Source organism: Ylistrum balloti, unplaced genomic scaffold (genome assembly GCF_031769215.1).
Source record: "Ylistrum balloti isolate Yb309-2 unplaced genomic scaffold, AGI_CSIRO_Ybal_v1 Utg370178, whole genome shotgun sequence".
In the NCBI taxonomy this organism is placed as follows: Eukaryota; Metazoa; Mollusca; class Bivalvia; order Pectinida; family Pectinidae; genus Ylistrum; species Ylistrum balloti.
Genome location: NW_026782165.1, coordinates 215,622 through 240,768, shown reverse-complemented (window position 1 = coordinate 240,768; position 25,147 = coordinate 215,622). Strand labels below are relative to the sequence as shown.

At 32.7% G+C, this 25,147-nt stretch overlaps 2 protein-coding genes across 4 annotated transcripts in view; one reads left to right on the top strand and one right to left on the bottom strand.

Moving 5' to 3' along the window:
* Positions 1–5,961: 5,961 nt before the first annotated feature.
* LOC132551122 (aquaporin-9-like) lies at positions 5,962–15,692 on the top strand. Its single transcript, XM_060215231.1, has 7 exons — positions 5,962–6,048; positions 12,123–12,249; positions 12,570–12,707; positions 13,215–13,333; positions 13,955–14,172; positions 15,048–15,253; positions 15,661–15,692. Exons 1-7 carry the CDS (start codon positions 5,962–5,964, stop codon positions 15,690–15,692), a joined length of 927 nt encoding a protein of 308 aa, XP_060071214.1.
* Positions 15,693–19,356: 3,664 nt separating this feature from the next.
* LOC132551127 (limbic system-associated membrane protein-like) overlaps positions 19,357–25,147 on the bottom strand; it is a 112,402-nt gene continuing 106,611 nt past the window's right edge. For 2 of the 3 annotated variants that reach the window (XM_060215236.1, XM_060215237.1), the window contains 2 exons: positions 23,966–24,202; positions 19,357–23,096 (listed from right to left, as the gene is read on the bottom strand). In XM_060215236.1, the coding sequence (XP_060071219.1) occupies positions 22,975–23,096; positions 23,966–24,202 (359 nt within the window). In that variant the 3' untranslated portion in view covers positions 19,357–22,974. The remainder of the gene's footprint in view (positions 23,097–23,965; positions 24,203–25,147) is intronic. The other variant, XM_060215238.1, reaches the window with a different exon arrangement.

The following is a 25,147-nucleotide window of genomic DNA, read 5'->3' as shown; positions in this document are numbered from 1 at the left end:
AAACCTTTCCAGGTGGAGATGACGTTATACACAATATATGTTAAAGGGCTACCAAAGAAATTCTATGTAGAAACAATGAATCTGCTCAATGGATAGAAACAACACCCTACAGATGCTGACGGGGCACAACGCCGATAATACTAGCAACACTGTACGGATTAATATAAAACGAGCTTTGTCAGTGTTAACTGATGATGTACTATATATATTTTCTAATTCTTGATATATTTGATGCACCAAGCTTTAATGAATTACCAGCTGAATTGATGCAAAGATGATCACGTCAGTTATTACAAAGATGTCACTTAAGAACAAAGCTTTCCTAACGACTTTTGTAGAATGGATGAATCAGTCGTGAAAATAACAGTCATTTCTGATTGTTTCGATAGTATCTGGGCGGTATCCAACCTCCCCGTGTTGATATGTATATAGTGTATATTGTATATAAATGTATGAAGAACCATTGAGTATAGAAGACTGCTGACTTGATTGCATTTCTGTTCAAATGTTTTATAGTCTTAGATTTCTGTGAATTTATTTCACCATTTACTGCGACGGCTGTGTTAGACAATGAGTATTGTCGTGGATTCTGTGTTCCAGCATCCTTCGGTTTTAGAGTGCTGACCGAAGGTCCCGCGCCATGTTGTCGGAATATATTGTTCCGCGATATGCGCAAGCTACGATACAACACAAACACGGAAATGTCAGTCATGCTTTAACTATCATAATAACTTCATACCTCTGGACCTCTGTTAAACATGATGACTTATACAATGCAAATGTGTGCAATTGTTTTATACATTTGTGTTTCATATATACAAATCCTTAAGTTAATTAAACTTTTTCGAACCCATTAATTGTCAGCTTTAATATTTTCACATGAATTTTACTGCTTGTATGTGATGCATTGTTTATGCTTCCACACATTAAGGAATGTCCTACACGTAATCCTTACCTTTCGCCATTAAGTTAAACAACATACCCGAACCATCATGAAGTGAAACAACAGGTCACAATTTATGAATTGAAATCGAAACGTAATAACTTCAATTTCCATTAAATAAGAAGACAGTTCAATTTTGCTATCAAAATGTATTCTGTTTAAGTAGCATCACGTTACACAAATAAAGTGAAAACAAACCAATTGCCTTAAAAATGATACATATTTACATATTTGGACTCATTTATGAATACTTTTTGTCGTTGAAATATTTCAATCGCTCACATTAGACAATTGGTAAATAGGATTTCGAGGGAAAATATTTTTTTTTTGTGCAAATTTCCTGACGCTCGAAAGAAGTTATAATTACTTACTGAGATAAAAGGTCTTCGAACAAGCATTTGTGAAATTTGTTACATATTCTCTTATATTGTGAAAAAGATATTTTAAAGACTGTTTCGATGATAGCCTTTAGATGAAAACAGTAAAATATGTCTTCACACACAGCAATTTATTATCAATACAAATAGATTTTGATCCACCTCTCTCTCCTCCCCTCCTCACCTTCTGTCTTTCCATCTCGCTCTCTTTCTACTCTCTCCTTTCATCTCAGCAGAACTCATTTTCTATAATATATTTTAAAAAGCCACCTTGAATATGTATATTTTGTAAATATGTTGTTGGGAAAGGGCTTAATAAGTTGGATAACTTGTGCCCAATCCCTTGTATATAACTGATACAATAAAATATGTTTAAATCAAAATAGTCTTTATTAAAATTGCATAAACATGTATATACTAATAGAAATAATTATGACTTAAGTTATCTATTATTTGCATTAAAAAGGGAAAAAAATTTTGATTTTTTATGACTTGAGTAAAATGAGAATAAGATAAAAATTAAACATCTCTTTTTTTTTTGGTATTGTATCTGTTTATGATAAACGTCTATAATTTACATTATATATGTATTCTGTATAACTAGCAATGCATTAGAAAAATGTAAATAATTCACGAATTTGGTTAAATTTGTGAAACTAATCGACAGCCCTATAACAACAAAATTCAAAAGTACCCGAAAAATAGGTCAGAGTCATCTAACAAGAATCTCCATTGGATTTTATTTCCGTTTATAATCAATGGGGGACAAATACAGCAGATAGTGACAAAGCAGTGAAATCTTGGTGTATCCCCGAAGGTCGTCTATGTGGGGGTTTACCTGTTCATATCTAATACTATTTCCGTGATAACGGTATCAGTTTTAATCTCATTTATGTCCGGCATTGAACTACGCAATTTCCTTGGAAATTTCATAATTCAATTTAGACTAACAGCACTTGTGCGTTTTGCTTGAAGATTTTATGTTATTTATGACAAAAATGACTTCGAGACGCATTGTATCATATATTGTTACCACAGAACGCTTTTAATGATACCCGAACACTTTTAAACTTTCACAAAAAAAATGATATTCCATTTTTCTTTCATAGTCAGCAGAGCAAAACGTTTTCTTATATATGTAATATTACGTAACAATGTAAAACCAGCACCTTCATATACTTACATATATATAATCGTGGAGGAATTAAAATACTTCCATACCGGTGTCGCAAACCATGTACACATAACATACAGACATTGTATACCAGGACACGTGTACCAAGGCACAGTTATGTTATGAATTATAATATATTAGATATCGGTATTGTAGGACGTATGAACAAAAATTCAGTCAATGTCACACCAATGCTTATGTGTGTAACTCGGACCATCAGTACTCTACTACATGAAGACGAGAAAAATGAAATCTATACAAACAGATCTCACATTACAGAACATTTACATCAAATTATCCACTCATGAAATGTACACCATCAGACTCGCATTGCTTCACACAGTAAAATGCAAGGTAAATATTTACGAAATATCGGATGAAAATTGTTCGCTGCATACACGTTACGCTGACCTTCAGTAGATTCCGGTCTAAAATTCAAACCTTTTCGATAGAGTCACGTAAACAACATTTATCTGTTGATTCTCATCAAAGTTACTCTTTTATCATCACTTTTGGGGGGCCTTCCTAGATACCGAACTGACTGGGTAAAACTATTGTCTATACAATCTACCTATGAGTACTAAAAACGTTTTATCATGAAACCTCTGTTCTTTACACATGGTAACCCGTTACCTGGTATTATCTTGTAGTCATGTATTGTATTTGCGACTTGTATCAATCAGAATGACTAGTTTGATTGTAAATCTATGTATACGTGGATCTAGACAAATTTGCTTCTGTGTCGACATTTTGTTATCATTTTGTAAGAATCTGCGATGTACATTGTTTGTATGTATAAATCATACCCGGCATTATTTCTATTTCTTTAATAAGGGAAATCTCATTGAAACAACATGATTATCAAAGTTAATTATTTTTATTAAAACAAACTTTCTGAAAAAGTATAAGCTGTTTGATCGAATCAATTGTTTATTATCTTTTGTCATAATGGCTAAATTACAACAATGTAAATTACTACTTAAGCCTTTGTGACGGATTTATTAAAGATTAAAAGAGGTGTATCAATTTGTAAAACAATAAGAAATGTTTCTCCTGATCGTTGTTTATCTAACCTACATATGAACAAGTTATCCTTCATATTTACTCAACAATCAAATCAGTGGTGAGTGAATGCTTGATGAGGTAACTTCTGATATTAATATTGACATGAATTGCACTTTCCACGGTTAATCCACCATTTTATCTAGCACATTTCCAGATAACATACACTTCAGCATTATTGAGCAAATGTTGAACAGCGTTTACTTTACCTGAACTTGTCAGGTCAAAATATAGTCCCCTGCTGTTTACAGATCGTATCTTATGTGGCAAACTGTCTGATATAAATAAGATATCGAGTGACGAATGGAAGTAGAAATATATCAATTGCGGTGGTTGTAGCAATATTTCATTATGATTTATCGAGTGGTTGTACACAAGGATTATAGTTAAACCCGTTTTGAAAGCTACCTTTATGCAAAGGTCACCTGTCGGAAAACGCCCTTTTTTGGTTCCTTATGTTAAACAATTCAAAGTAACTGAACCTCTTTATAAAGGTCACCAGTGTGTAAAGACAATGTTTTCTCTGCTCCCGTTGGTGGCCTCTATAGATAGGTTTGGCAGTGCCCATAAATCGGCATATTGCACACTTGTTTACGCTTGTTCCACGTTTTTTGTTTAATAATTAACTTTCACACGGTTGCTAATTAGCTATGTATTTATTTCATCTGTATACATCAGATTAAATAAATTAAATCATATGTGTATTCTAGAGTGTGAAGTAAAACATGTATGTTTGTAACACATACACGTACCATAAATCAGTTGTTTTTTTTTTCTTCGATCTGATTATTATAATGATTCTGCAACAAGATAAGGAACTATTGTGTGATTAAATCTAACTAATTTGAGAACTTTCTTCTCCATTTCCAAATCTATAAGCACATTCCTTGACCGCGTTTCCACAAATATCATAAAGAATACTAAAATCGTATGTGTTCATGTCTGGGAAGTCAGCTCAAAAAGGAAGGTAGTGATATCACAATAAATCATTGCTTAAAGAAATCGGACGATTGAAAGGTTCATCATTATGGAGTATCCTGCAGTCACCACAATAAAATTGCCCTTTTGATAAGAAAAAGGTTCTTTTTCCTTAGTTGTCCTATAGGTGTTTACGTTTGTGCTAGAAATAATGTAAAGAAATCAAAGCGTCGACTTAGTAAAATAAAAATATCCAGATTTGATTTTAACAGAATCACGGCGGTCATGAACCTCATAATTGCGCAGCCTGCAACATTTGATAAGATTCAAGAAAAATTAACTTCATGTGCATATTTTGAACTATAGCAATATTCTTACTCAATATAAGGTGTTAAGTAAAGTCTCTAAATAAAGTACACGTACATGGACGTTTTACAAGTGCGTTAATTTAAATATAATAGGAAAAGTATGCATATAGTTAAATACATTAAAGCCATATAACGAACCAAACTTCGTCACACAACTGTTTCGTCGTTCTAGGACTCGTCAATGATGACAAGGGCCTAACCTTTGAGACCTAGGAGGCGAATGAGAAAAGTCTAAACTGATCGACAAAAGTCAAAATCGAGAGGGGAAGGTGTATCAGCCAGTAGATTTCGTATTGATCATATGTCTGATAATTTTTGAAGACCTTCAAATACAGGTCTTCTTTACTCCTAAACAAGATATAAAAACTACTCAGTTATTTATACAAAAGGTTAAATATGTATAATAATGTTGTTATGCTTCTGACGAGCAGCAAACCCTGCGGTTGTCCATCACTGTCCAGATTGCTTACGTACATGTCTAAAAATTACTTATTTGCCACATTTACTGTCAACTAAGCACCAGTGGACATTGTAACTGACAGAGCTTAACACAAACATGTTGTATCATCTTAGTTCAACAATAAATCTTGTAGGAAGACTGCATTGTCCAAGGGCACATCATCTTGTTACGCTGCCACTCAAACGCACAAGTGGCTGTACACCAGGTAAGTATAACAGGTAATTTGGTCTTGCGATACAAAGTCAGTTATAATATAATTCTAACGTTGCAAACTGGCAAATGAATGAGGAAATCCTATATACAAATTTTGAGGAAAATCTAAATAACACAATATCTGATTAACTGAAAACAGTATATCTAATAAGTAATCACATACTTATAATTATCTTTAATAAAGTAGTGTTATTTGATTGTACCACTTTACTTTGTAATCAAATAAGTATACCTCATAATTGACATCAACATTGACAGTTTTTTTTCTTGGCCTAGTTGGGTCACCCAAATTCTTATAAGAAGCGAGCAATACTCCCGTTTATCAGTCGAACTGATAGGGAATGATATACACCAACGGAAATAGAGCTTACTAGAAGTGTAGTAAGATTGATGTATACAGGCTGGACGAGTGACCTGGCGTGGAAGTACTTCAGTGAAATATAAACATGTCTTCTATAAAGAAATTCTTGAGACTGCAAAATCCGTTAGCCCGTGAGATAGTAGCTGAATATATTGGGACTTTCATACTTGTTGTGAGTATATTTTGATTTCTTTTTTCGTATTGCTTGACTTTCAATTTTCTTAACATGTAAATATACTTCTAATGCGTTCTTACATTGAAAATTTGAAGAAGAATGGAAGGTATGTCGTTATGCATTCTATCAAAAGTATTATGTTAAAACATGAATTTGAAATGATACATATCTAATTATTCCTTACATTGTTATATTAAAGAACATCTTTGTTAATGAATATTTAGACAATCCCTGTTTTAACTTTTGAATAATTTGGCCCTCAGTTATGTTAACATGTGATGATACTGAATCACTAATTCCACATGACACAACCTGAAGCATGGATAGAAGAGCCAATGGCCAAATCTGAAGCCCTCGCAGATATGTATAGGGCTACTGGATGAACCTTTTCTCCTTAAAAAAGAAATGTTTTCCATAATAAACCTTATCTATAGGCATGGATGCGTCAATTATAGACATTTATTTTAGATCATTGTTCTATAGGATTCCCAAGTTACACATTAGAAATACATATGTGTAAATGGCATTCATTAATAAAATCGAAGTCACAGGCTATTAAAAGCATAATAAAGCTTCTCATCAAAATAACTATTCATAACAATACCTGGATATGATATTGCCGAATTGGGACATTAATGTATGTAGTTACCAATTAAATATCCGTCAGCGCCAATTCATGGAAAGATGTTTTAGTGTATCATTATGACACCGCTTTAAAATTTTCATTTGTGAAAATGACACTTCAGCAGAATAAACTCAAAATCAAATGGAAATGGGATGAAAATCACCTGTCGAGATTATTTAATGAGACTGTACAAACGTATACATGTATTACACAAAACCAGTACTTAAATAAAAAACTACATAGTGTACTAAGGGGCAATGGATTCTATTATGCACATATGCATATTATTTTCACTTACATGGTCAGTTTCCATTTTCTTGACACTCGAGCAAACATTCTAACCCAAAATCGTTCGAAGCAGAAGGATTTCATACAAAATCACTTTTCACACATATCTTACATGTATGTCACAACTTCTTGTTCTACAGAAAACCGATACATTTTATTGTAATCCTTCCTCATATTTGCCATTGGAACTTCAAGATCTGAAAATTGTAACCCTGACTTATTTGTTTGTTTGTTATCGGTTTTATAGTGATTTATAAGAACTTACATAATTAATAACATAATTATGTTGTTTTGCATTTACTATCTATCCACAATATCTATTCACGAATTAGCACTTTTCGCTATTTGTAGGATTGTTTTTTTGCGATTCAGTTTTCTAAGCTTCATCAGCAAATATGGAGCGTAACTGCATATAGGTAATTATCATTAATTTCATAGACATTAATGTTGTCTCATTAAGTATAATATAATAGTCTAATTTATTTCACAAGTGCAGACAATATATGTTTCACATTTCGAGATATCAAAGTATCCAAACTTCTTGCAGACCTGAGAGGTACCACAGCATTAGCGACACCTTTAGCACACTAATTATGCAACGCTATTTGATATCGTATTTTGCTATATTTAGTCATTAAGTCATTATGTTCTTCATCATTTTCATTCATTTATAACATGTTGTTGTGTGGTTGGTTTTTGCAAAAATGAATGCGTGTATAAAAGGATCTGAAATGAGATTCAGACGAAATTTTGAAAACAAAATTATAACCTTGCCGATCAAAATCTAAATCTTCCAGACTAGTTATATAGCATCTTGTATGTAATAAAATCAAAGTTAAGCTACTTTTTATCATATAACTATAAAATGTACATTTTGACACTCCCTAATGTCAAACATTCGAATGACCAAATAAAAAGGTATGTGCCATTTGTTGTGCCTTTTTCAATTCACGAGGTAATGTTATTATCCTTATTATGACATCCTTGTCGATCTCAAACTGGCACAGCTAGTGAAAAGTTATTCAGGGTATATTACATTGGTGACATAGAATTCACTAGATAACAGGTGAGTTATGTAATTATATGCTGTACTTTGTGCGTCATCATCTGATGGAGCTATAAATTAAATAATAAATATATTTATCAAGGTATTGTATCCAATAAGCTACCTATTGCTGAACAGACATTTTATCAAATAAAATGACATTATCTAATGGTAAAATCAAGTATAGAAACATATTTTGAAATATGTTTAAACTACCAATCGAACCAGCCTCCAATATCCTGATATGCAAATACGATAGAAATGAAATCCAATTATTCCTCTTGGAAGCCTTTCTGATAACGTTTCGCTATTTCCAGTCTCGTTTAGGATTAAGATTCCTGTTCTTTATGACCAGCGTACTTGTGAGTTTTGGATAGCTGTCCTGACCTCTTTGTCACCGCTTTGTTAGATCGCCTCATATATTATCAAATTGGATTGAGCTGTCGTTTGTGATATCTGGCTTTTATTAGTCCAAGACACATATGACATTTACTTCCGTCGACAAGATAAATTTAAATACGGAAGATACAACAATCAAATGATTTGTAAGTCTTCAGGATTTACTGCTATGATCTTTGATAAGTTTGGCTGATAAATTACTACAGAATATCCTAATACAGATTGACAAACATGACGACCGTAAGATAATATTGCACATTAGGAACTCCATGAAGAAAAATTATTAAGTCGAAAAGATATTCATAAACAGAGAAATGATGTGCGTATATGTCGTCACTCTCGCTTAACTCCATATCTAGCTTTTTCATTCACCAAAACTCTATAATGCAACATCTCAGTCAGTTAACAAATTTGTTACATCCACACCATTTCAATATTCTCCGTATATATCTCTTTTTATTAAAAGTTTCAAGTAAAAGATAATAATTAATTGTCAAATTGATATTTGAACTTTCGTTAAATCACAGCATGCAAAATGGAGGGTTTCCAATAGTATCGTATGTTTCCTTTTAATTTTCGCTTTCGTTTAGTTATATTGTCTCCTCAGGTGTTCCAAATGCTTTCTTTCCAATTTTGTTTTGTTTTAATTTGTTTAGTTTCTTTGTTTGTTAGTTAGTTTGTTTTTGTTTATGTATTTTTTTTTGTTTTTGTTTTTGTTTTTTTTTTGTTTTGTTTTGTTATTGTTTTGTTTTGCTTTTTTTGTTATTCTGATTTTTTTTTATAACCTTCTTTTTTTCAATCTTGAAACACAAATTCATACAAAATCTAGTTAATATTATAGAACGAAAGATTTTGAAACCTCGTTATATGACATACATGCTGTAAACTTTAAGTCAATAACGACGACCTTGCAGCACATAAGCCATAAATGGCGAATGCGTGGTCATCGTTCTTCACTGACATTATAACCAGATGTCTCCATTGCTATTTCAGAACTTGACGTCAAGTCTTATCATAAATACTTCCACTTTGAGATAACTTCCAAGAGGAAAAAGCAAAGTTCCGGACGCCATAATAAAACTGCCTTAAAGATACCCACAATAACATATTGATGGGGATTTATTTACCCAATTTATTGTATATTAGTAAGTAATGTCAAGCGGAAATTTATTGTCCCATATAAGTATTTATAATATTAGATAATGGAATTTATATAAGGTGAAGTAGAATATCATTAAAATTTATGATATCAAAAATACGACATAATCTTATGACATATAAGTTAAAAATTAATTATATGTTTTAATATCATATTGAACAGAAACTAACTAGAAAAAATATAACTCTATGTGATATTTGTATGTCATCTTTGAAACGAAAACTCCATATCAACACGTTTTGACCTGGGGTTACCGTTTATGGTTTTAAAGCGTTATAAACAATCGATCTAAACTGCAGTCGGAGATCAGTTATCCCTCTGTATTACATGTATTCGTGGTAAGGACGAAAGGACACATCAATCGAGGGTTTCAAAATAGTATGGTTGTCAAGCACAGAAGCAGGTCATGGTAATCTGATAATGTAATCGGTAAAACGTAAAAGTAAGGACTATAATATGATACATATATCGTGTTAAGTGCTTTAAAATTTTGTTATTTAATCTATTAGATCGTGTGTAATGGCTCTTAAAAGGTAAAAAACTTTCACTGAAATAGTTATCATTTTGTCTTCAAGGATGTATGTGTCGATAAAGCAAAACATATAATTTCAGCTGACTGTGCGCCATGATGAACAATTCCTTATTAGATTCTGAAGGCATATACTTTCAACATTAAATCGTGATCTCAATTTTCCATGACAACTTATATGTGACACAAAGACCACAAAACTCAATGTACATAGTTGGGCACCTTTCCCTTATTTCACTTCTCGGCATTACATAAAAATGCACTTTTCCAATTGTAAAATATTTAATCTAAACGAATAATAAATATTTCTCGAAATGTAACAAGATAACGACAGTATATTGCAAACATAAAAAGAATTAAAAGACTTCCTTTATACCATTCCACCCCGAACCTTCCTTGTCACCACTTCCTTAATATTCTTCCTTGATTTCTACTATCTGGGTATTCTGTCAGGATGTTTAAAGGTTTATACTATTGGATTGTGAAATTTTTTATGTATTTTTGTCATCGAGTCAGCGTAGATTTCACAGGTGAAAACAGGAATGCGACAGGAACTTTTCGACAGGTGTTTGGAACAGCCTTATCGACTGAACAGGAAATGCTTATCCTTCTTTAATGCATCTATTTTCTGAATTTCAAATATGTAAAGTGAAGTCAAGACAAGTCAATTAACAACGTATAAACACTTTTAAAGGCGTCACGGAGTATTGCAATAGTCAAAGGCATGTTATCTAGATCTTGTGTTATTCAAATGAACGCATAAAACGTTCCACATTCATGGTACGCGTTCTCTAGATGCTAGCTAACTACTGAAAAAATATGTAGCATATATCGCTTTATCGATGTAAAAGATAAAAATTAATTTATATACAAATCCTGTAAATCATTTGTTTTTTAATATTCTAGTAACTTCGTCATTGAAAACATATAAGATAATTTTCTGAATGAAGAACGAAACAGCTACATGATGCAATTTAATTCATTGTTGGTCCGTAATCTATTTCACCAAATTTGTATTAAAGGTGTTATTCATTTGTGTGGATTATGTACAATCTAAGGACTGCAAATGATAGAAATATACACGTGTACTTGATGTTATTCTAAACTTGTCAGATATACGAAAATTACAACATGTATTGAACTATATGGCTAGTACACCTACCATCTAGATTTTGACTTTTCTTTCGATCACTTTGGATTTTCCACAGTCGCCTCCTAAGCTTCAATATCCATGCCCTTAGCATCACTGACGAATACCAGAGTGACGAAATAGTTGTATGATGCATTTTAATCAATGATTTTGCCCTTCTTTATCTAACTAAATTTTGTAAAAAAAAAAAAAGTCCTATTTACTGTTATGAAACTCCTATGTAAATTTGATTTGCGAGTTTCGGTATTGCGATATTTTCTTTGCATTATTTGTCGCCTCTGGATGTTTGTCATTTATCCATGTTCATCTTTGTTTTTGGCGAAGGCTGCTGGTAATGTGGTATGATTTATAATGAAGCCGAAAGGAAAGTCAAATAATGTTTACGATGTCAATAAGGATTAAGTTATATCTTACAGAAGTATTAAACTATATGCATGATACGTTCCTCTGCTTAATGAGATGTTTGACCTATCAAGAAACAAAATGGAAAAAGAAAAATATTGACGTAAGCTGAAATACGGTAAAAGTAAAAAGAAAACACAATAACAGATTGAATAAAATGTATCAATGTTACAGCAAAAACTGTTATCTTTGTAACGGTCAACCAACTTCTTCATATTACGAGATTGTTATTTAAAATATATATCGTGGTTTTAAGATCAACTCTCGTAGGTAGAGGAATTATTTTTTGTATCAACAAAACAAGAATTCATTATTTCGAAATAGAAATCATATTATTATACATAACAAGGTTCACACAGCTGACTGGTAAGTTAAGGCAAGTAACCATCGGAAATACCGTGTTTGGAGCATAGGGATAAACAATGCTTTAAAATACATAGATTGTCTTATTGATTCCTTTATATGTTTTCCCAGACGTTTGCTATCGGTTCTGGTGCCCAATATGTTCTTAGTCGTCAAGAGTTCAGCAGTTTTCTCACTGTTAATTTCGCCGGTGGGATGGGATTAACGCTAGGAATTTACTTCTCCGGGGGCGTTTCAGGTAAGGCGCATTGTCAGGTAAGATGACAAAGCACATCAAATCATGTATATCAACCATTAATCACTTTGACGATATATTTATCAACCTTGTGACGTAATGAAAACTTCATGAAACAAATCCATACTCCATTATACTTATTCATTTACTCAATTTTCTTTTTGTTTTTGTTTGGATGAAAAAAAGCAAATAAAAGTTTTCCTTTTTGGTAACACATAAATAATTATACATCTGAAATAGATGACGTGAAATGTATTGTTTGTTTACGTTTGATGTAAGTATCAAACTGATTTATTTCCATGACATTACGTTTCTTCGGGCAGGAGGGTCACTAAACCCCGCCGTGACGTTAGCTCTTTGCCTGCGTGGGATCGTGCCTTGGTTTAAATGGCCGTTCTATACCATAGCGGAACTAGCCGGGGCCTTTACAGCCGCCGCCGTCCAGTTTGGTATATATTACGGTCAGTATTGTCCTTTATCGTCAAACAATACAGGTATGACGTGTTTACAACAAAAATAACTATTATATTGCACATCGCAGTGATATTTTATATCACCGTCATAAACATTAGACAGATTTATAGGTCGTCCTGACCTGAACTCTGTTTAAGAAGTTGTGCTACTGCAATCTGAAAAATAAGAAATAATTAAATGGAACACAAAGATCAAACAGACAATGGGATGTACAATACGGTTTAAACACATCAATGTACATATGGATAGACGGGAACACAGCACAAACAAAACTTGATAAAATATATGTTTTATGTTGGTCCAATATTCCCTGTTTAGCTATTTGGTTGTTAGAATAACTAAGAAAAAAGTAAGTGAAGAAATAAAGAGTACCCAAAGTACATTAGTAGCTAAGTAATACGGAGTTTAGTCCTTGACAATAGAAAGACTAAGTTGAATAAGACATACATAGAAACATTTTGATAAATATCTATCCCTTTGTTAATGTATACTAGATGCCATCAACCATTACGATTCTGGATATAGACAAACCACAGGAGTGAACGCTACTGCCGGGATATTCGCCACGTATCCACAGGAATTTGTGTCTACTACCAGCACTTTCTTTGACCAGGTATCATAAAATTTTAGTTTTTTTGTTTTGTTTTTGTTTGTTTGTTTGTTTGTTTTTTTAATTGTATGTGTCTGTGTATTACTCACCTAAAAATATCCAGTTATTGTTGATTCATTGACGGGTTTGTACTCTTCAAATTTAGCTTATAACGGAGTACATTGTTCTGTATGAACATATGTGCTTTACTTATCCTCCTCGAATTGCGGTGATCGTCTTGACCATCGCGTCTCATGTGTTTTGATTGCCGTCCTCTTTTGTCTGTGTCTGTATCTCCATCGCTACCGCTTGATTCGTTTCATTCTGATGTTTAAAAAATATCCTTTTAGTATAATTTTCTGAACGGCAATAAAGATATCAGTGTTTTTCCCATTGTTTCATTTTTCATAAAAAGTGCTTATTTACTACTTTTTAAACAACTTTGTTTCTTCCAAACATCTCCCTTGGAATGCCTTTCGTTTTTGTTAGAGCATTCGCCCCAGTGAAGAAGGTCTCTTGGTTCCGTCCATTTGCCATGAAGTATCAAAATTTCCACTTTGTTGCCTTTTTTTATCTAGGTGATTAGTACATTTCTATCTTATTTTAAATTTCCTTGCCACTTTTCCTTGGTCTCCTTTTATTTAGGTGTTCGGAACGTTCCTGCTGATCAGTTGTATACTGGCTATAACAGATAAACGTAACATGCTGCCAAGTATAGGACTTCAACCAATTGCTCTAGGATCCATTGTCTTTGCCATTGGCACATCATTTGGTTTTAATTGTGGTTATGCTATCAATCCTGCGCGGGATCTCGGACCAAGGATTTTCACAGCCATGGCAGGGTGGGGTAAAGAACCATTCAGGTATGTGTATGTTTGCATTTAAAATATCGCTATGATTTAAGTCAATCAAAATTAACAATAAAAACTCAGAAAAGTCCAATTCACGTATATAGTGGTACAGTATGGAGATGCTCTGTTTGAATATCGATATTGCATATTGAAAAGTACAACCTTTTCGAATCCGATAATACATTCCTTGTTGATGTTTCTAGATTGGCTTCCAATTGTGTCCACGGCCAATATTTAAAGATTGTTATATGACTCTTTTTGTAGCACACTCCTTTTCAGTCCTCGAGTCCTGATAACAGCTTTCGGCCCTCTGACTGATTTCAGGACGTTCTTGCTAGTAAGGGGTGTGATATCAAAATTGTCTCTTTATCATATTTTTTTTTTCTTTAACTCATCCAACTCGACAATTCTTGCAACAAGTTTTTCTAACATTGCCTCACCATTCGCAGACTAAAAGCTGTAGTTGTATCATTAATAAGGGAAACCAATCCGGAATCGGCACCATACGGACATTTGAGCGGGGTTTTCAAATTCTTTTTCGAAGGAAAAACCGCATTTCTTCCAGGCCAACAATATTTATGTTCAAATCAGACAACGATAAGAAGAAGAGGCTTTTTTCAAATTAAGAGGGAATGTGACAACACTTTCTATGGTTTCAAGGGGTTGTGGTATCGCTTTCAAGGGGTTGTCATATCACTTCCGGGGATGTGATATCACTCGAGATCATATCAATTTGTGGAATATTCAGACTTATCACACATACAAAAAAACCGATGTTATCAGTAGTGAAAATATGTTAATAGGTTTTATATTACAGGTCTTGTTTGCCTTGGAAATGTTTTATATCTTTACTGACAGTGTTAACACTTTACGTGTTTACGTTTTAGCTATCGGGACTATAACTGGTTCTGGGTGCCAATTGTGGGCCCGATGGTGGGGTCGCTCTTAGGATGGCTTGTGTATGTCATCACAATAGAAAACCACTGGCCTTCAGAAGATGAAAATCTAAAGGAAGACGAAGTCATAAGCGACCTTGATAGGGCTGTTAGCGAGAAACACGTGGATGGATTCATCAACCATGGATACCAAAAAGGTTCGTTATAACAACGTTCCTTTTTTTGTTACAAGATGCAATTTGGTTAATAATCTGTCATTCAGTTTTGATTTTATTCATTCTTATCCAAACAAAGTCTTTTGCTTGATGAAGGTGACCGTGTAGTCATCGAAACGTCACACTGTAACCTTCTACTGGTTGTGTTATAAGAACGTCTATTCTACCGACATTATCTAAATGTCCCAAAATATTCGACACCATTTTGATATAAAATTTCACAAAGGCTACTTAGTAAAGTTCATTTGGATATAAGCATCAGAATTTAATATAATAATTTTACGATAAGAAATTCCTCTTAAGAAGTCTCTTTTGTCAAACCACTAAATCTTCAAACTCAATTTAAATACTGTAAACATTATCGAGATAGAGTATGTATGAACTTTCAGAATTAAAGGAAACGCCATACAACATACAATGACGTGAGTGACCATTTGTGCTGTACACCTATAGCTAGCCTGAGATTGGAATATGATGAGATATAGTGGAATTATATTTGTATGTTCGATCAGCTTGTTGATTTGTAATGTTAAAGCTATTTACAGGTATCTTAGTGTGAACAAGTGTGTGTGTATCCGGAGTGGGCAATGATGACCTTGTGATGACCTCATTTATATACTGGGACACTTAAGTGTTAGTGTTGGTTTTATCTGTGGTCAAGCGATACAGTTGTGTGCTGTTTACTAGCCTTGCTGACACAATGGTGGCTTATCAAATCAATAACTTTTATGAATAGTAACCTATGGACAACCAACGTTAAAGTGAAGCTTTATGCATGTAACACACACACACACACTCACGCACACAAATACATACATACATACATACATACATACATACATACATATTTGTATACATCGTTATTTGTTTATTTTTTCACTTGCTCAATTGTTAAACAAAAATAACCAGAATTTAATGATCACATTCATGTACATGCGAATTTTCGAGCAATAGACTTGTCCTATGAGGTTACTGCTAATTAACGTCATCTAAGCTAGATAGAGTATTTGATTAGTAAATGTGGTAGAATGATAGTATGTTCCAGGTCATATTACCCATACGAGTTATTTCCCGTGCAGTACAATGTACCTATCGTCGATTGAGCTTTTACGTGATATCAGATATTCAGTGTGATTTATAGGAGTTTTCTGTTCGTTCGTAATTCATAAAATGTAAAAATGAGAAGAAAATGAGGAATATTTTCCCATATAATATCAAGATCTAAGTTAAAGTACACCATCATAACAAACTTTGTACACCTGTTGTAGTATATCTAAATACTGTAACAATGCAGAATTTATCCATACATCGACCGCATTTCTTTGTAAAAAAAACTGATATTCTGGAGACAAAAACAAAAAAAAAAAAAAAAACAAAAAAAAAAAAAAAAAAAAAAAAAAAAAAAAAGCAAAATACAAAACAAAAACAAAAATCAGACAAACAAACAGACGGATTTTAAATAGAAATATTTTTGTCGTTTCAGATGGAGTAGCAAATGGTATATTTACGACAGCAGCTTCGACAAAGATGTAGTGCCAATAACTTGTGTAATCTCCAATTTAAGTTTGTGCCATGTATGTGCTCAGTATATTTTACATGTATCTTAAAGGGAACATATACGTTCTGAACTTTACCATATATTATGCTTACATAGTAGCTTGTGTCTATTTGATCTGCTTTCCTTCATACTCATACTTTATACAGCTTCCTGATAACATTCTACCATTTGTTCTACCAACATAGTATGCCAGTGAATGTTCTAATGTTTGTCGATACTCATTACCTTTACATTAAATTGTATCGTTAATGGTTCGATTTTTATTTGTGAACAAAACAACACATTTTCTTGAACTTGATGGCAGCGACTCGAGAAAAATATTTTATTTCATGTACATTATACAAATAAAGCAAAATTTTCAAACAAATTGGTTTGGAAGAAAATTCACGAATCTCTTTCTTTTTGGTCACAAATTTGATATAACATATATATGAAGAAACCATTCCGTTATTGAATAAATATATCATTTTCAAAAATGCAATGTTTATCTTAAATAGCTAATAGCAGTTTAAATATATCGTACATTTGGCTTTGTTAATTAGTGTTGTAGAGTGTAATAATTTGGGGATAATATGCTTTATCAATTATTGTATGAACAGTCAGTAATACTCTATAAGATTATTTGAATGGTTCCCTGATCATAAAGACCTTGAAAAATAATTATCTACCTGTGGTATGAAATCGCTGTATTTAGAGACATAACATTAATTCTCTTTTTTCCTCTTATCATTTTTGATGTGAATATTCATAGTCAGGTTTTATGATATTAATCATGACTACCAATATTGAAATAATTTGGCTTAATGACAAATAAGAAATAATTGTTAAATACCTCGTACGGAAAGAAAACGAAGTTCAATATTTATTCATAATGTCATAATTTGCATTTGTAAATGCTGCAAGAAACAACACAAAGTCAGATGAAAACTATTAGATGTGTTCACTGAACAACACGATACTCAGTGTTGAAGCAAAACCGAGAAATGCAAATACAGATATTATGTACCTATCACAAGCGGTATAACAATATTGAAATATGAGTTCGCCTGTCTTCATTTTTGTCTGTTTCTTAATTCATCTCCTTATAGGCCATTATTCATGTTTAGATATGTAATTGTGAACTTGTCCATTCTAACGTCATAGATAATGTTGTTCAATCTTCAAATGTATTTTATTTTTAGTATCAACTTATTAATATGTATCAATGTCGTTAACATATAAAATACTTAACATATATCAATTAATATTGTCGTTTTCTTATTTGTTCACATACCAGTCAACCTGCGGTCTTAATACACAGTATACACTGTTTATCATGGATGTATTTTTTTCGATAAAAATTCCTACACTATTTTTGATATCCTACATTAGTATGTTATTTAATATATATACTATTTTTGATATCCTAATTTTTTATCATGAACAACTGTACCTCCTGTTAATTTTCTACTACGTATGTTATTTAATATAAAAAGCACGTTTGTTGTATCCGATGGTATTTCTATACTGTATTGATATTGTATTTGTAATTCTGTAATTAGGCTTAAAAATGCAAGTTTAGCAACAAGTACAATAATTATTGTGTCGCACAAAATATGATAAATTTGTGGACATAGGTATCAAAAAGTGTTCTTTTTGTCAATGACTTACCATGTACTGTAAGTAAAGTTGTTGTGTAAAACGTATTATACAGCTAAGTTTGTAATTTCAAAATAAATAAGGGAAGAATAAAAACAGATATTAATATTATCTATAAATAGATATTAACACGAAAACTCCCAAACAAATAAAATGAGAATAAGATTAGATGTCGCGACAATTCAAGTGTCTTCTGCTTCAGCGGTGACACCGGTCATTTGATTTAGCAGAATCAGATTTCGGAAAAACAAAATCAGTATTCTGGTAAAGTGATCTATATCCTGTGTTGAATTGCTGTAGATCAGCTGGGATATTTTGAACGCGCTGGATGTTGCGTTTGGTTTTGCGGGAAAACAGACTCCATATTATCATGAAATAATAGTTCTAACTTGTATGAGCATATATTTACATAATCTCCTGAGTTATAGACAGTGTATAGGGGTTATCTCCCCTTGGACAAATAATTATAATTATTGATGTGCCTTTTGAAAATCGGTATCTCGATCAAATATCAATGTCCAAGCCCCGAAATGTGTCTTGATTATAGTTTTTTTTTTTTTTTTTAAAGATGTTCTTTTATTGCACACAAAGGTATTGCTATAAATTTGTGTTGTTATATTGCATCAAACCAGATTTCCTAGATCGATGAAACTAGGAACTGCCCGTCGCTTATCTGTCATAAATATGAGTATTTTGAATTTGCTGTCCTTTGCTTTAAAATGTTAAAAGTGTGATTTTACACATAAAACGTACAATTAGTGTCTTGAACCGTAATAGGTTGAATAATCCTTCCACATTTCATTGGCAATTCACACCAAAAAATGATGATCAAATAATAACCATCCTTATGCAACTGTCCCGGCTTAGAAAAAATACTCCAACGATACAATGAAATCAACTAATTGTTATTTTTATTATGAAATAGTAAAGATGTCTCAGTCAATGCTACATGCAAAGGAATGTACATGTACATATATAATCTTCACTCAACACAGCAAATGATTGACCACAAAATACAGTGTACTTACTGTGTATGACGTCATGCTTTACGTCATATAATAATCTACAGTGATTCTTTGGTGTTCGCTAATCTTAAGAAACAAAATATAGAGAACCCATAATTACGATATAGGCTTTTGAAATGAAGCATAATAATCTCGTATACAGTATAGCAAAGTACTCTTTTACGTTAACCTAAAATATCACGTTTTTGTGAATCTTGAATGTAAACATATTGATGTTGATTTAGATGAAAAATAACAGTTATTGGTTTTGAGGGGGAAAAAGAAATAAATTGTATGTTTTACTGAAGAATATTTGATACTCTGGCATAAATACTTTCATATACTTTAGACTTTGATATCGATGTAAGTCACGTTTCATTTGTAACATGATCATGCTTCATATTCGGGCCATGAAATGGAAACAGTATAATAGAACATTAGATTACACAATTAGAGAGACGTTTGATTTGATTATTTTCATGGAAATAAATTTCGCCATGAAGTGTACTTATGAATGACGTCACGAGCAATACCCTCAATCACTTTGATTATTACTATTAGATTTGAACAAAAATACGACAGCAAACAACAGTTTTCAATTATCATACTCCGGCTATGAATGATGCCGCTACCAATTGCCTTTATTCGCTATTGAATATTGGTATCATAATGCACAATTATGCAAATATATTTTTTCTGGCTTCGTTTTAGGTCACCTGATAAGCATAATTTTGCGATAGTTGATGGATGTACAGGCATAATACAGCACATTTTAAACTAGTAGAGATAATTTCAGTAAATGAATGTTTTAGTTTTCTTGGCCTAACGTTTTAGCTTAAATTCACCAGATTTATTCGTTCCTTAAGTTCCTAACACAATACCTTGTTTTCACATAAACCTTTAGCATGATCAATGTTATATGTCTGTTTTGCATTCACATAATTTTACATAGGGTATGCCTATTTGTGATACCTATTATCTGGAGAACATTGCTATTATTCCTTTGAAAGACAATACTTTTACGTTATCAACTTTTTCCAGGTATATGACTCATTTTTAATACGTTCACATAAAACATAATACTATCTCTTGACAAAACTACAATTTTGGTTTTAACAATTGCACATTAAACAATTCATGTTCATTTTAACAACTATCAGTATCGTTATCAATTATATTAATGTACCACATCAGTCTCCGTTTGACCACATCGGCATTAATAATTATAAATGAACGGATATAATGTCACACTGACTCACTTCTTGCACTCAGTTATTCTTCACATTCAACACTTAAAACGTTCGCCAGTGTGTTACAACAAACACACCCATATAACACATGCAAAGTGATGAAGGTGCAATGAGCAAATGTACACTGTTAATGAATATGATTAATAATTATGTACATAATTAAATGGCGCAGAATAATTCTCGTAGTTTACAAGCGTCTCTGGTAAACTTTTTTTTTTCTGCGATAAATATGTTCAAATGTTTACATACATATATGCAAATGTCTTAAATACTGATTATCAGGTGATCACTTAAATGTATATGATAAAACACTTCTCAGTACATTCATTTAACATGTTTTATTTGGAAGCAATAAGCCGAGAAATTTTCAGTGCGTGACATGGATGTAAAACAAAAATAACTCAAATACAAGCTATAATCATACCTAATAAAACACACTATAAAATATCGAGTTGATGGTTATGTTACAGAATGATTACAGATATCTACTTTCGATACACTGGAAGCGGTTGGACATTACTGTCTACACTGATGATATAAGTAACATTCACACGATCTACCACACTTCGCTACACTCAAGCATGCATACAACACATGGAATAGCTATAACATTCATGATTTTTTTCCAATTTTCAAAGTAAGAATGATACTGTTTATTTTGTCATCAAAACGCATACCTACATAAATGTATGTATATAGTGCTGTTATTCATACAGACTGTTATCGCGTTACACTGTCATACTTAATTATACATGATCACATTGTTATTTCACATGACTAAAACCCAATATTGACTCTATAATATATTTTAATACATCAATGTGGTCGACATTAGCGCTTTTAATTACTACCTCGTTCATAATTTAATCGACATGACAGTCTTCTAGAAAATATGATTCCTTGTTTTATCACTATCAAATATAAGCATACATATTTTCACATTGCATGTCGCGCAGGCCATCAGATACATATACACTTTATTCTATATCATTAATAACTCCATCGATTAAAAGAGTATTTCTTTCCGAAGATCAACCACTCTTCTAAATCTAAGCCTATACAATATCACCTGTTCATGAATTTATCCAATGACAGCTAATTAGTATTTTGCCGTTTTTAACCTTTTCTTGGCGTCATTTCGTTTCAGTTGACGCCAACAAACTAATCGAAACATGTTTATGACGTTGTTACCGAATTTGAAAAATATGAATTGAATTATGCTTCGGTTTTCTAGATTTGAAGCTTTTGACGTCATACTACTAATCTATCTCATTTTTCCACCAAGTGTTGCAGAGAGGACGGACGATTCAAAGGAATGAATACTAAAGAAATGGATCTGAACATAAACTATACAGATTTTAAATGTATATAATGATCTTTGAGTGAAATATAAAATCGGAAATTAATTGCATAACAATCATTTTCAAATCAAATTTAAACTTTACTTTTGATATCAGTTTCCGTCATTTGTTTTATCTCGATCAGATTCCTGTCAATATTGGACACATACATCATATCATGAAACACTACATCTACATGAAGTTAACCCGTTTCTGGCTGATCTAACAACGTCAATTTGTGTTCGTCGTTATTTAAAGCGCGTAATATGTCGTCATTACGCGTAGAGTAGAACAACTTCTGATTTTAAAAGCGAAATCGCTTGATCTAAATCCTTCAGCTTGTTGAATCTTTTGAATCGCTACATGCCAGTGAACATACGAATAGCAGAAACCCAGTGGTAAAGTCAAATATGCTGACTCTTTTTCATATATTTGTATATGCCAATACTAATGCTTAATACATTAAGGTATAAATATTTTTGGCGTTACAATGAAAAACAAAACAGAACGTGAAGGCATTAATTTTACCAAATATCCATGAACCGGAAGTAAATGATTAATTTATCCTCTGGCAATGATATCCATTTTCTAACATTATATCCATCTTCCGTGACCTTTCGGCAGGTGCAGATCCCAACCATTATCACATTTTGTTCATTTTGGAAGATGTAGCTGTTTTACGTATATGACTGTTTTTTCCTATTACAGAGACAGCCTGATATATGAACATACACTATATTTGTAGAACTACCGTCTGCTTCTTTAAGCCAGTCAGTATCTAAAGCGCCCTCTGTTGAAGAAATCACATCTTGATCAGTTTCCACGGTACATGTTACCATAGGTTAATTGCAAGTGGTGAGTGTCCTCTGGTACAAGTATGGGGTTTTATTATTTTTATTTTTATATCATTCTGCTAAGACGTTCTCACAATTCTGTTCAATATTATAGCACAGCACAGGACCACAGGTAAGGAGGCATAGTCGATTGACCTTATAGCGCGATTTCCCATCGATCTACCTTGCACCGGTCCTTCGCCTGAAACCAGAATAAAACAACAGATTACATGGAAAACGGAAAATGTAACAATGCAGTCGGCTTTCATGAACACATCAATCTTAAATGCAACTGTTTATAAACCGAATCGTTAGTGAGATTTCGTTTAATGGTAAAAGCCATATAATTTATTTTCTAGACAAAAATATACAGCGTGTTTTGATTGATCGCAAACTTCATCGGTTAAATTTAAACACATTTTGATTGTCAATTGACCAATATTATATCAATATTTGTCAGATGAAGAGTCCACTATCGTAAAACACTGCTAAATACGTACTTTTGTTGTCAAACTTTTAACGTAATGTTATGAAATAGTCGCAACAGTTGAACACTTATGTAAACAGAAATCGTGCATCATAAATAACAGGAAATATTTTGTTATATTGCTTGTCATTTCAGTTTAATAAGCATGATTGGGCAGCTCTTCAATATTGGAGGTAAGAGAAGACTTACATGTAACATGCAATCTATAAGTGAAATTCTGGTCGCCTTTGCTTTAGACGACTGTGTTTACCGCCACCCGATAACCAAAACCAACGACCATACTTTGTTTTCAACATAACATCAATCCATATCATCAAACAGGTAATGAATATATGTTCAGTATACACAAACAATACTATCTATTAGCAAATATCGAAGTTGAAGTTGAAGATGAATCATGCTGCTTAATGTCACGAAATGCCGATACAGACCATGGTATGTTCACCATGACCTTTAGATAGACAGGTAAATGAGAAGTTGTTACTTTAGATTTAATCTTTAAACCTTCACCCAAAGTAATGCAAACGGCCATGCTTTATCAATGCATATCTGTTAAGTTATTTAACGTTGGTTGTTTCACGTACAAATAACTATTAGACTGCCTTTACATGTTATTCCACTACTCCATGGGCTGTCGGCAAGTATAGTGTCTTTATCATTACCAGCTGCTCGGGATGGGTTAGGTCCCTTTGTTTCTATAACAGTGCCGCCATTGTTGTTGTTGTTGTGGCCGGTGTCAAAGTTGTAGGATCCCCCTGTCGTGACCCTTCTTGGTGTTGTAATAGGATAACGTGTAGTTGTCCTTAGACTTTTTTTGTGATCTGGAATATTAAGAGAAAAGATGAAATTGTTTTATCCTCAGACCTGTTCAAATAACAAACCGTGTAACAATGCGAAAAGTCTGGGATTTTTTTTCTTTTTTTATAAATTCGCTTTACATCCAATGGGCTTTTCTTCCGTAGGCTGATAACAGATGTGATAAAGACCATTAACTATTGCTCGAATCTATCCTTTATATAAAATATAGTTGCCTTGATGCTATAAAGTTTCAATGTTATATAATGAATTTATATGGCTACTTAGTGTGATGATAGCATCGCTGATGGATTTTAAGTCCCCGAGGATTGCAACATTTTAATTCATTCGAAAAGTGGCACGGTTCCGAATGTACACGTGTTTTTGATGCTGTTCTATAATTATTTGATATATTAAAATTACGAAATATATTTTATCATGAGGCCGCTGTATTTTTACTTTTCTTTCGATCATAAGGGATTTTCCTTAGTCGCTTCTAAGGCTTTAAACTTTAGGCCCTTTGCATCACTGACGAGTCTTATAAGGACGGAAAAGCTGTGTGATATAGTTTATTTCATTGTTTGGATATACTGTATCTTACTCTAGATTTTGAAAAGGTGCTATTCACTTGTGAGTCTTTTATACAATCTTTGATTACCCGAAACCTATTCTCGATCTTCTATCACCTTTTTCAAATACAAAACGGGAACCAATCCACATACGGATTTCCGCAATGCATCCGCGGATTATGCTTTGAAGATCAGAGACCACAACACCTAAACCGACGACGGCCAATTGGACGCCATCGTTTTTTCACTTATCGTTAACATTGATTATGTGCATAGGTGTGCATGTTTCTGCAGCAGATTTCGGACAAGTTGATCTGTATTAGCAACAAAGGTGTCAACTACAGAGCCTCCTCCTTTGATCATTACAAATTTCATGGTTCAAACATCAATGAACAATGAATT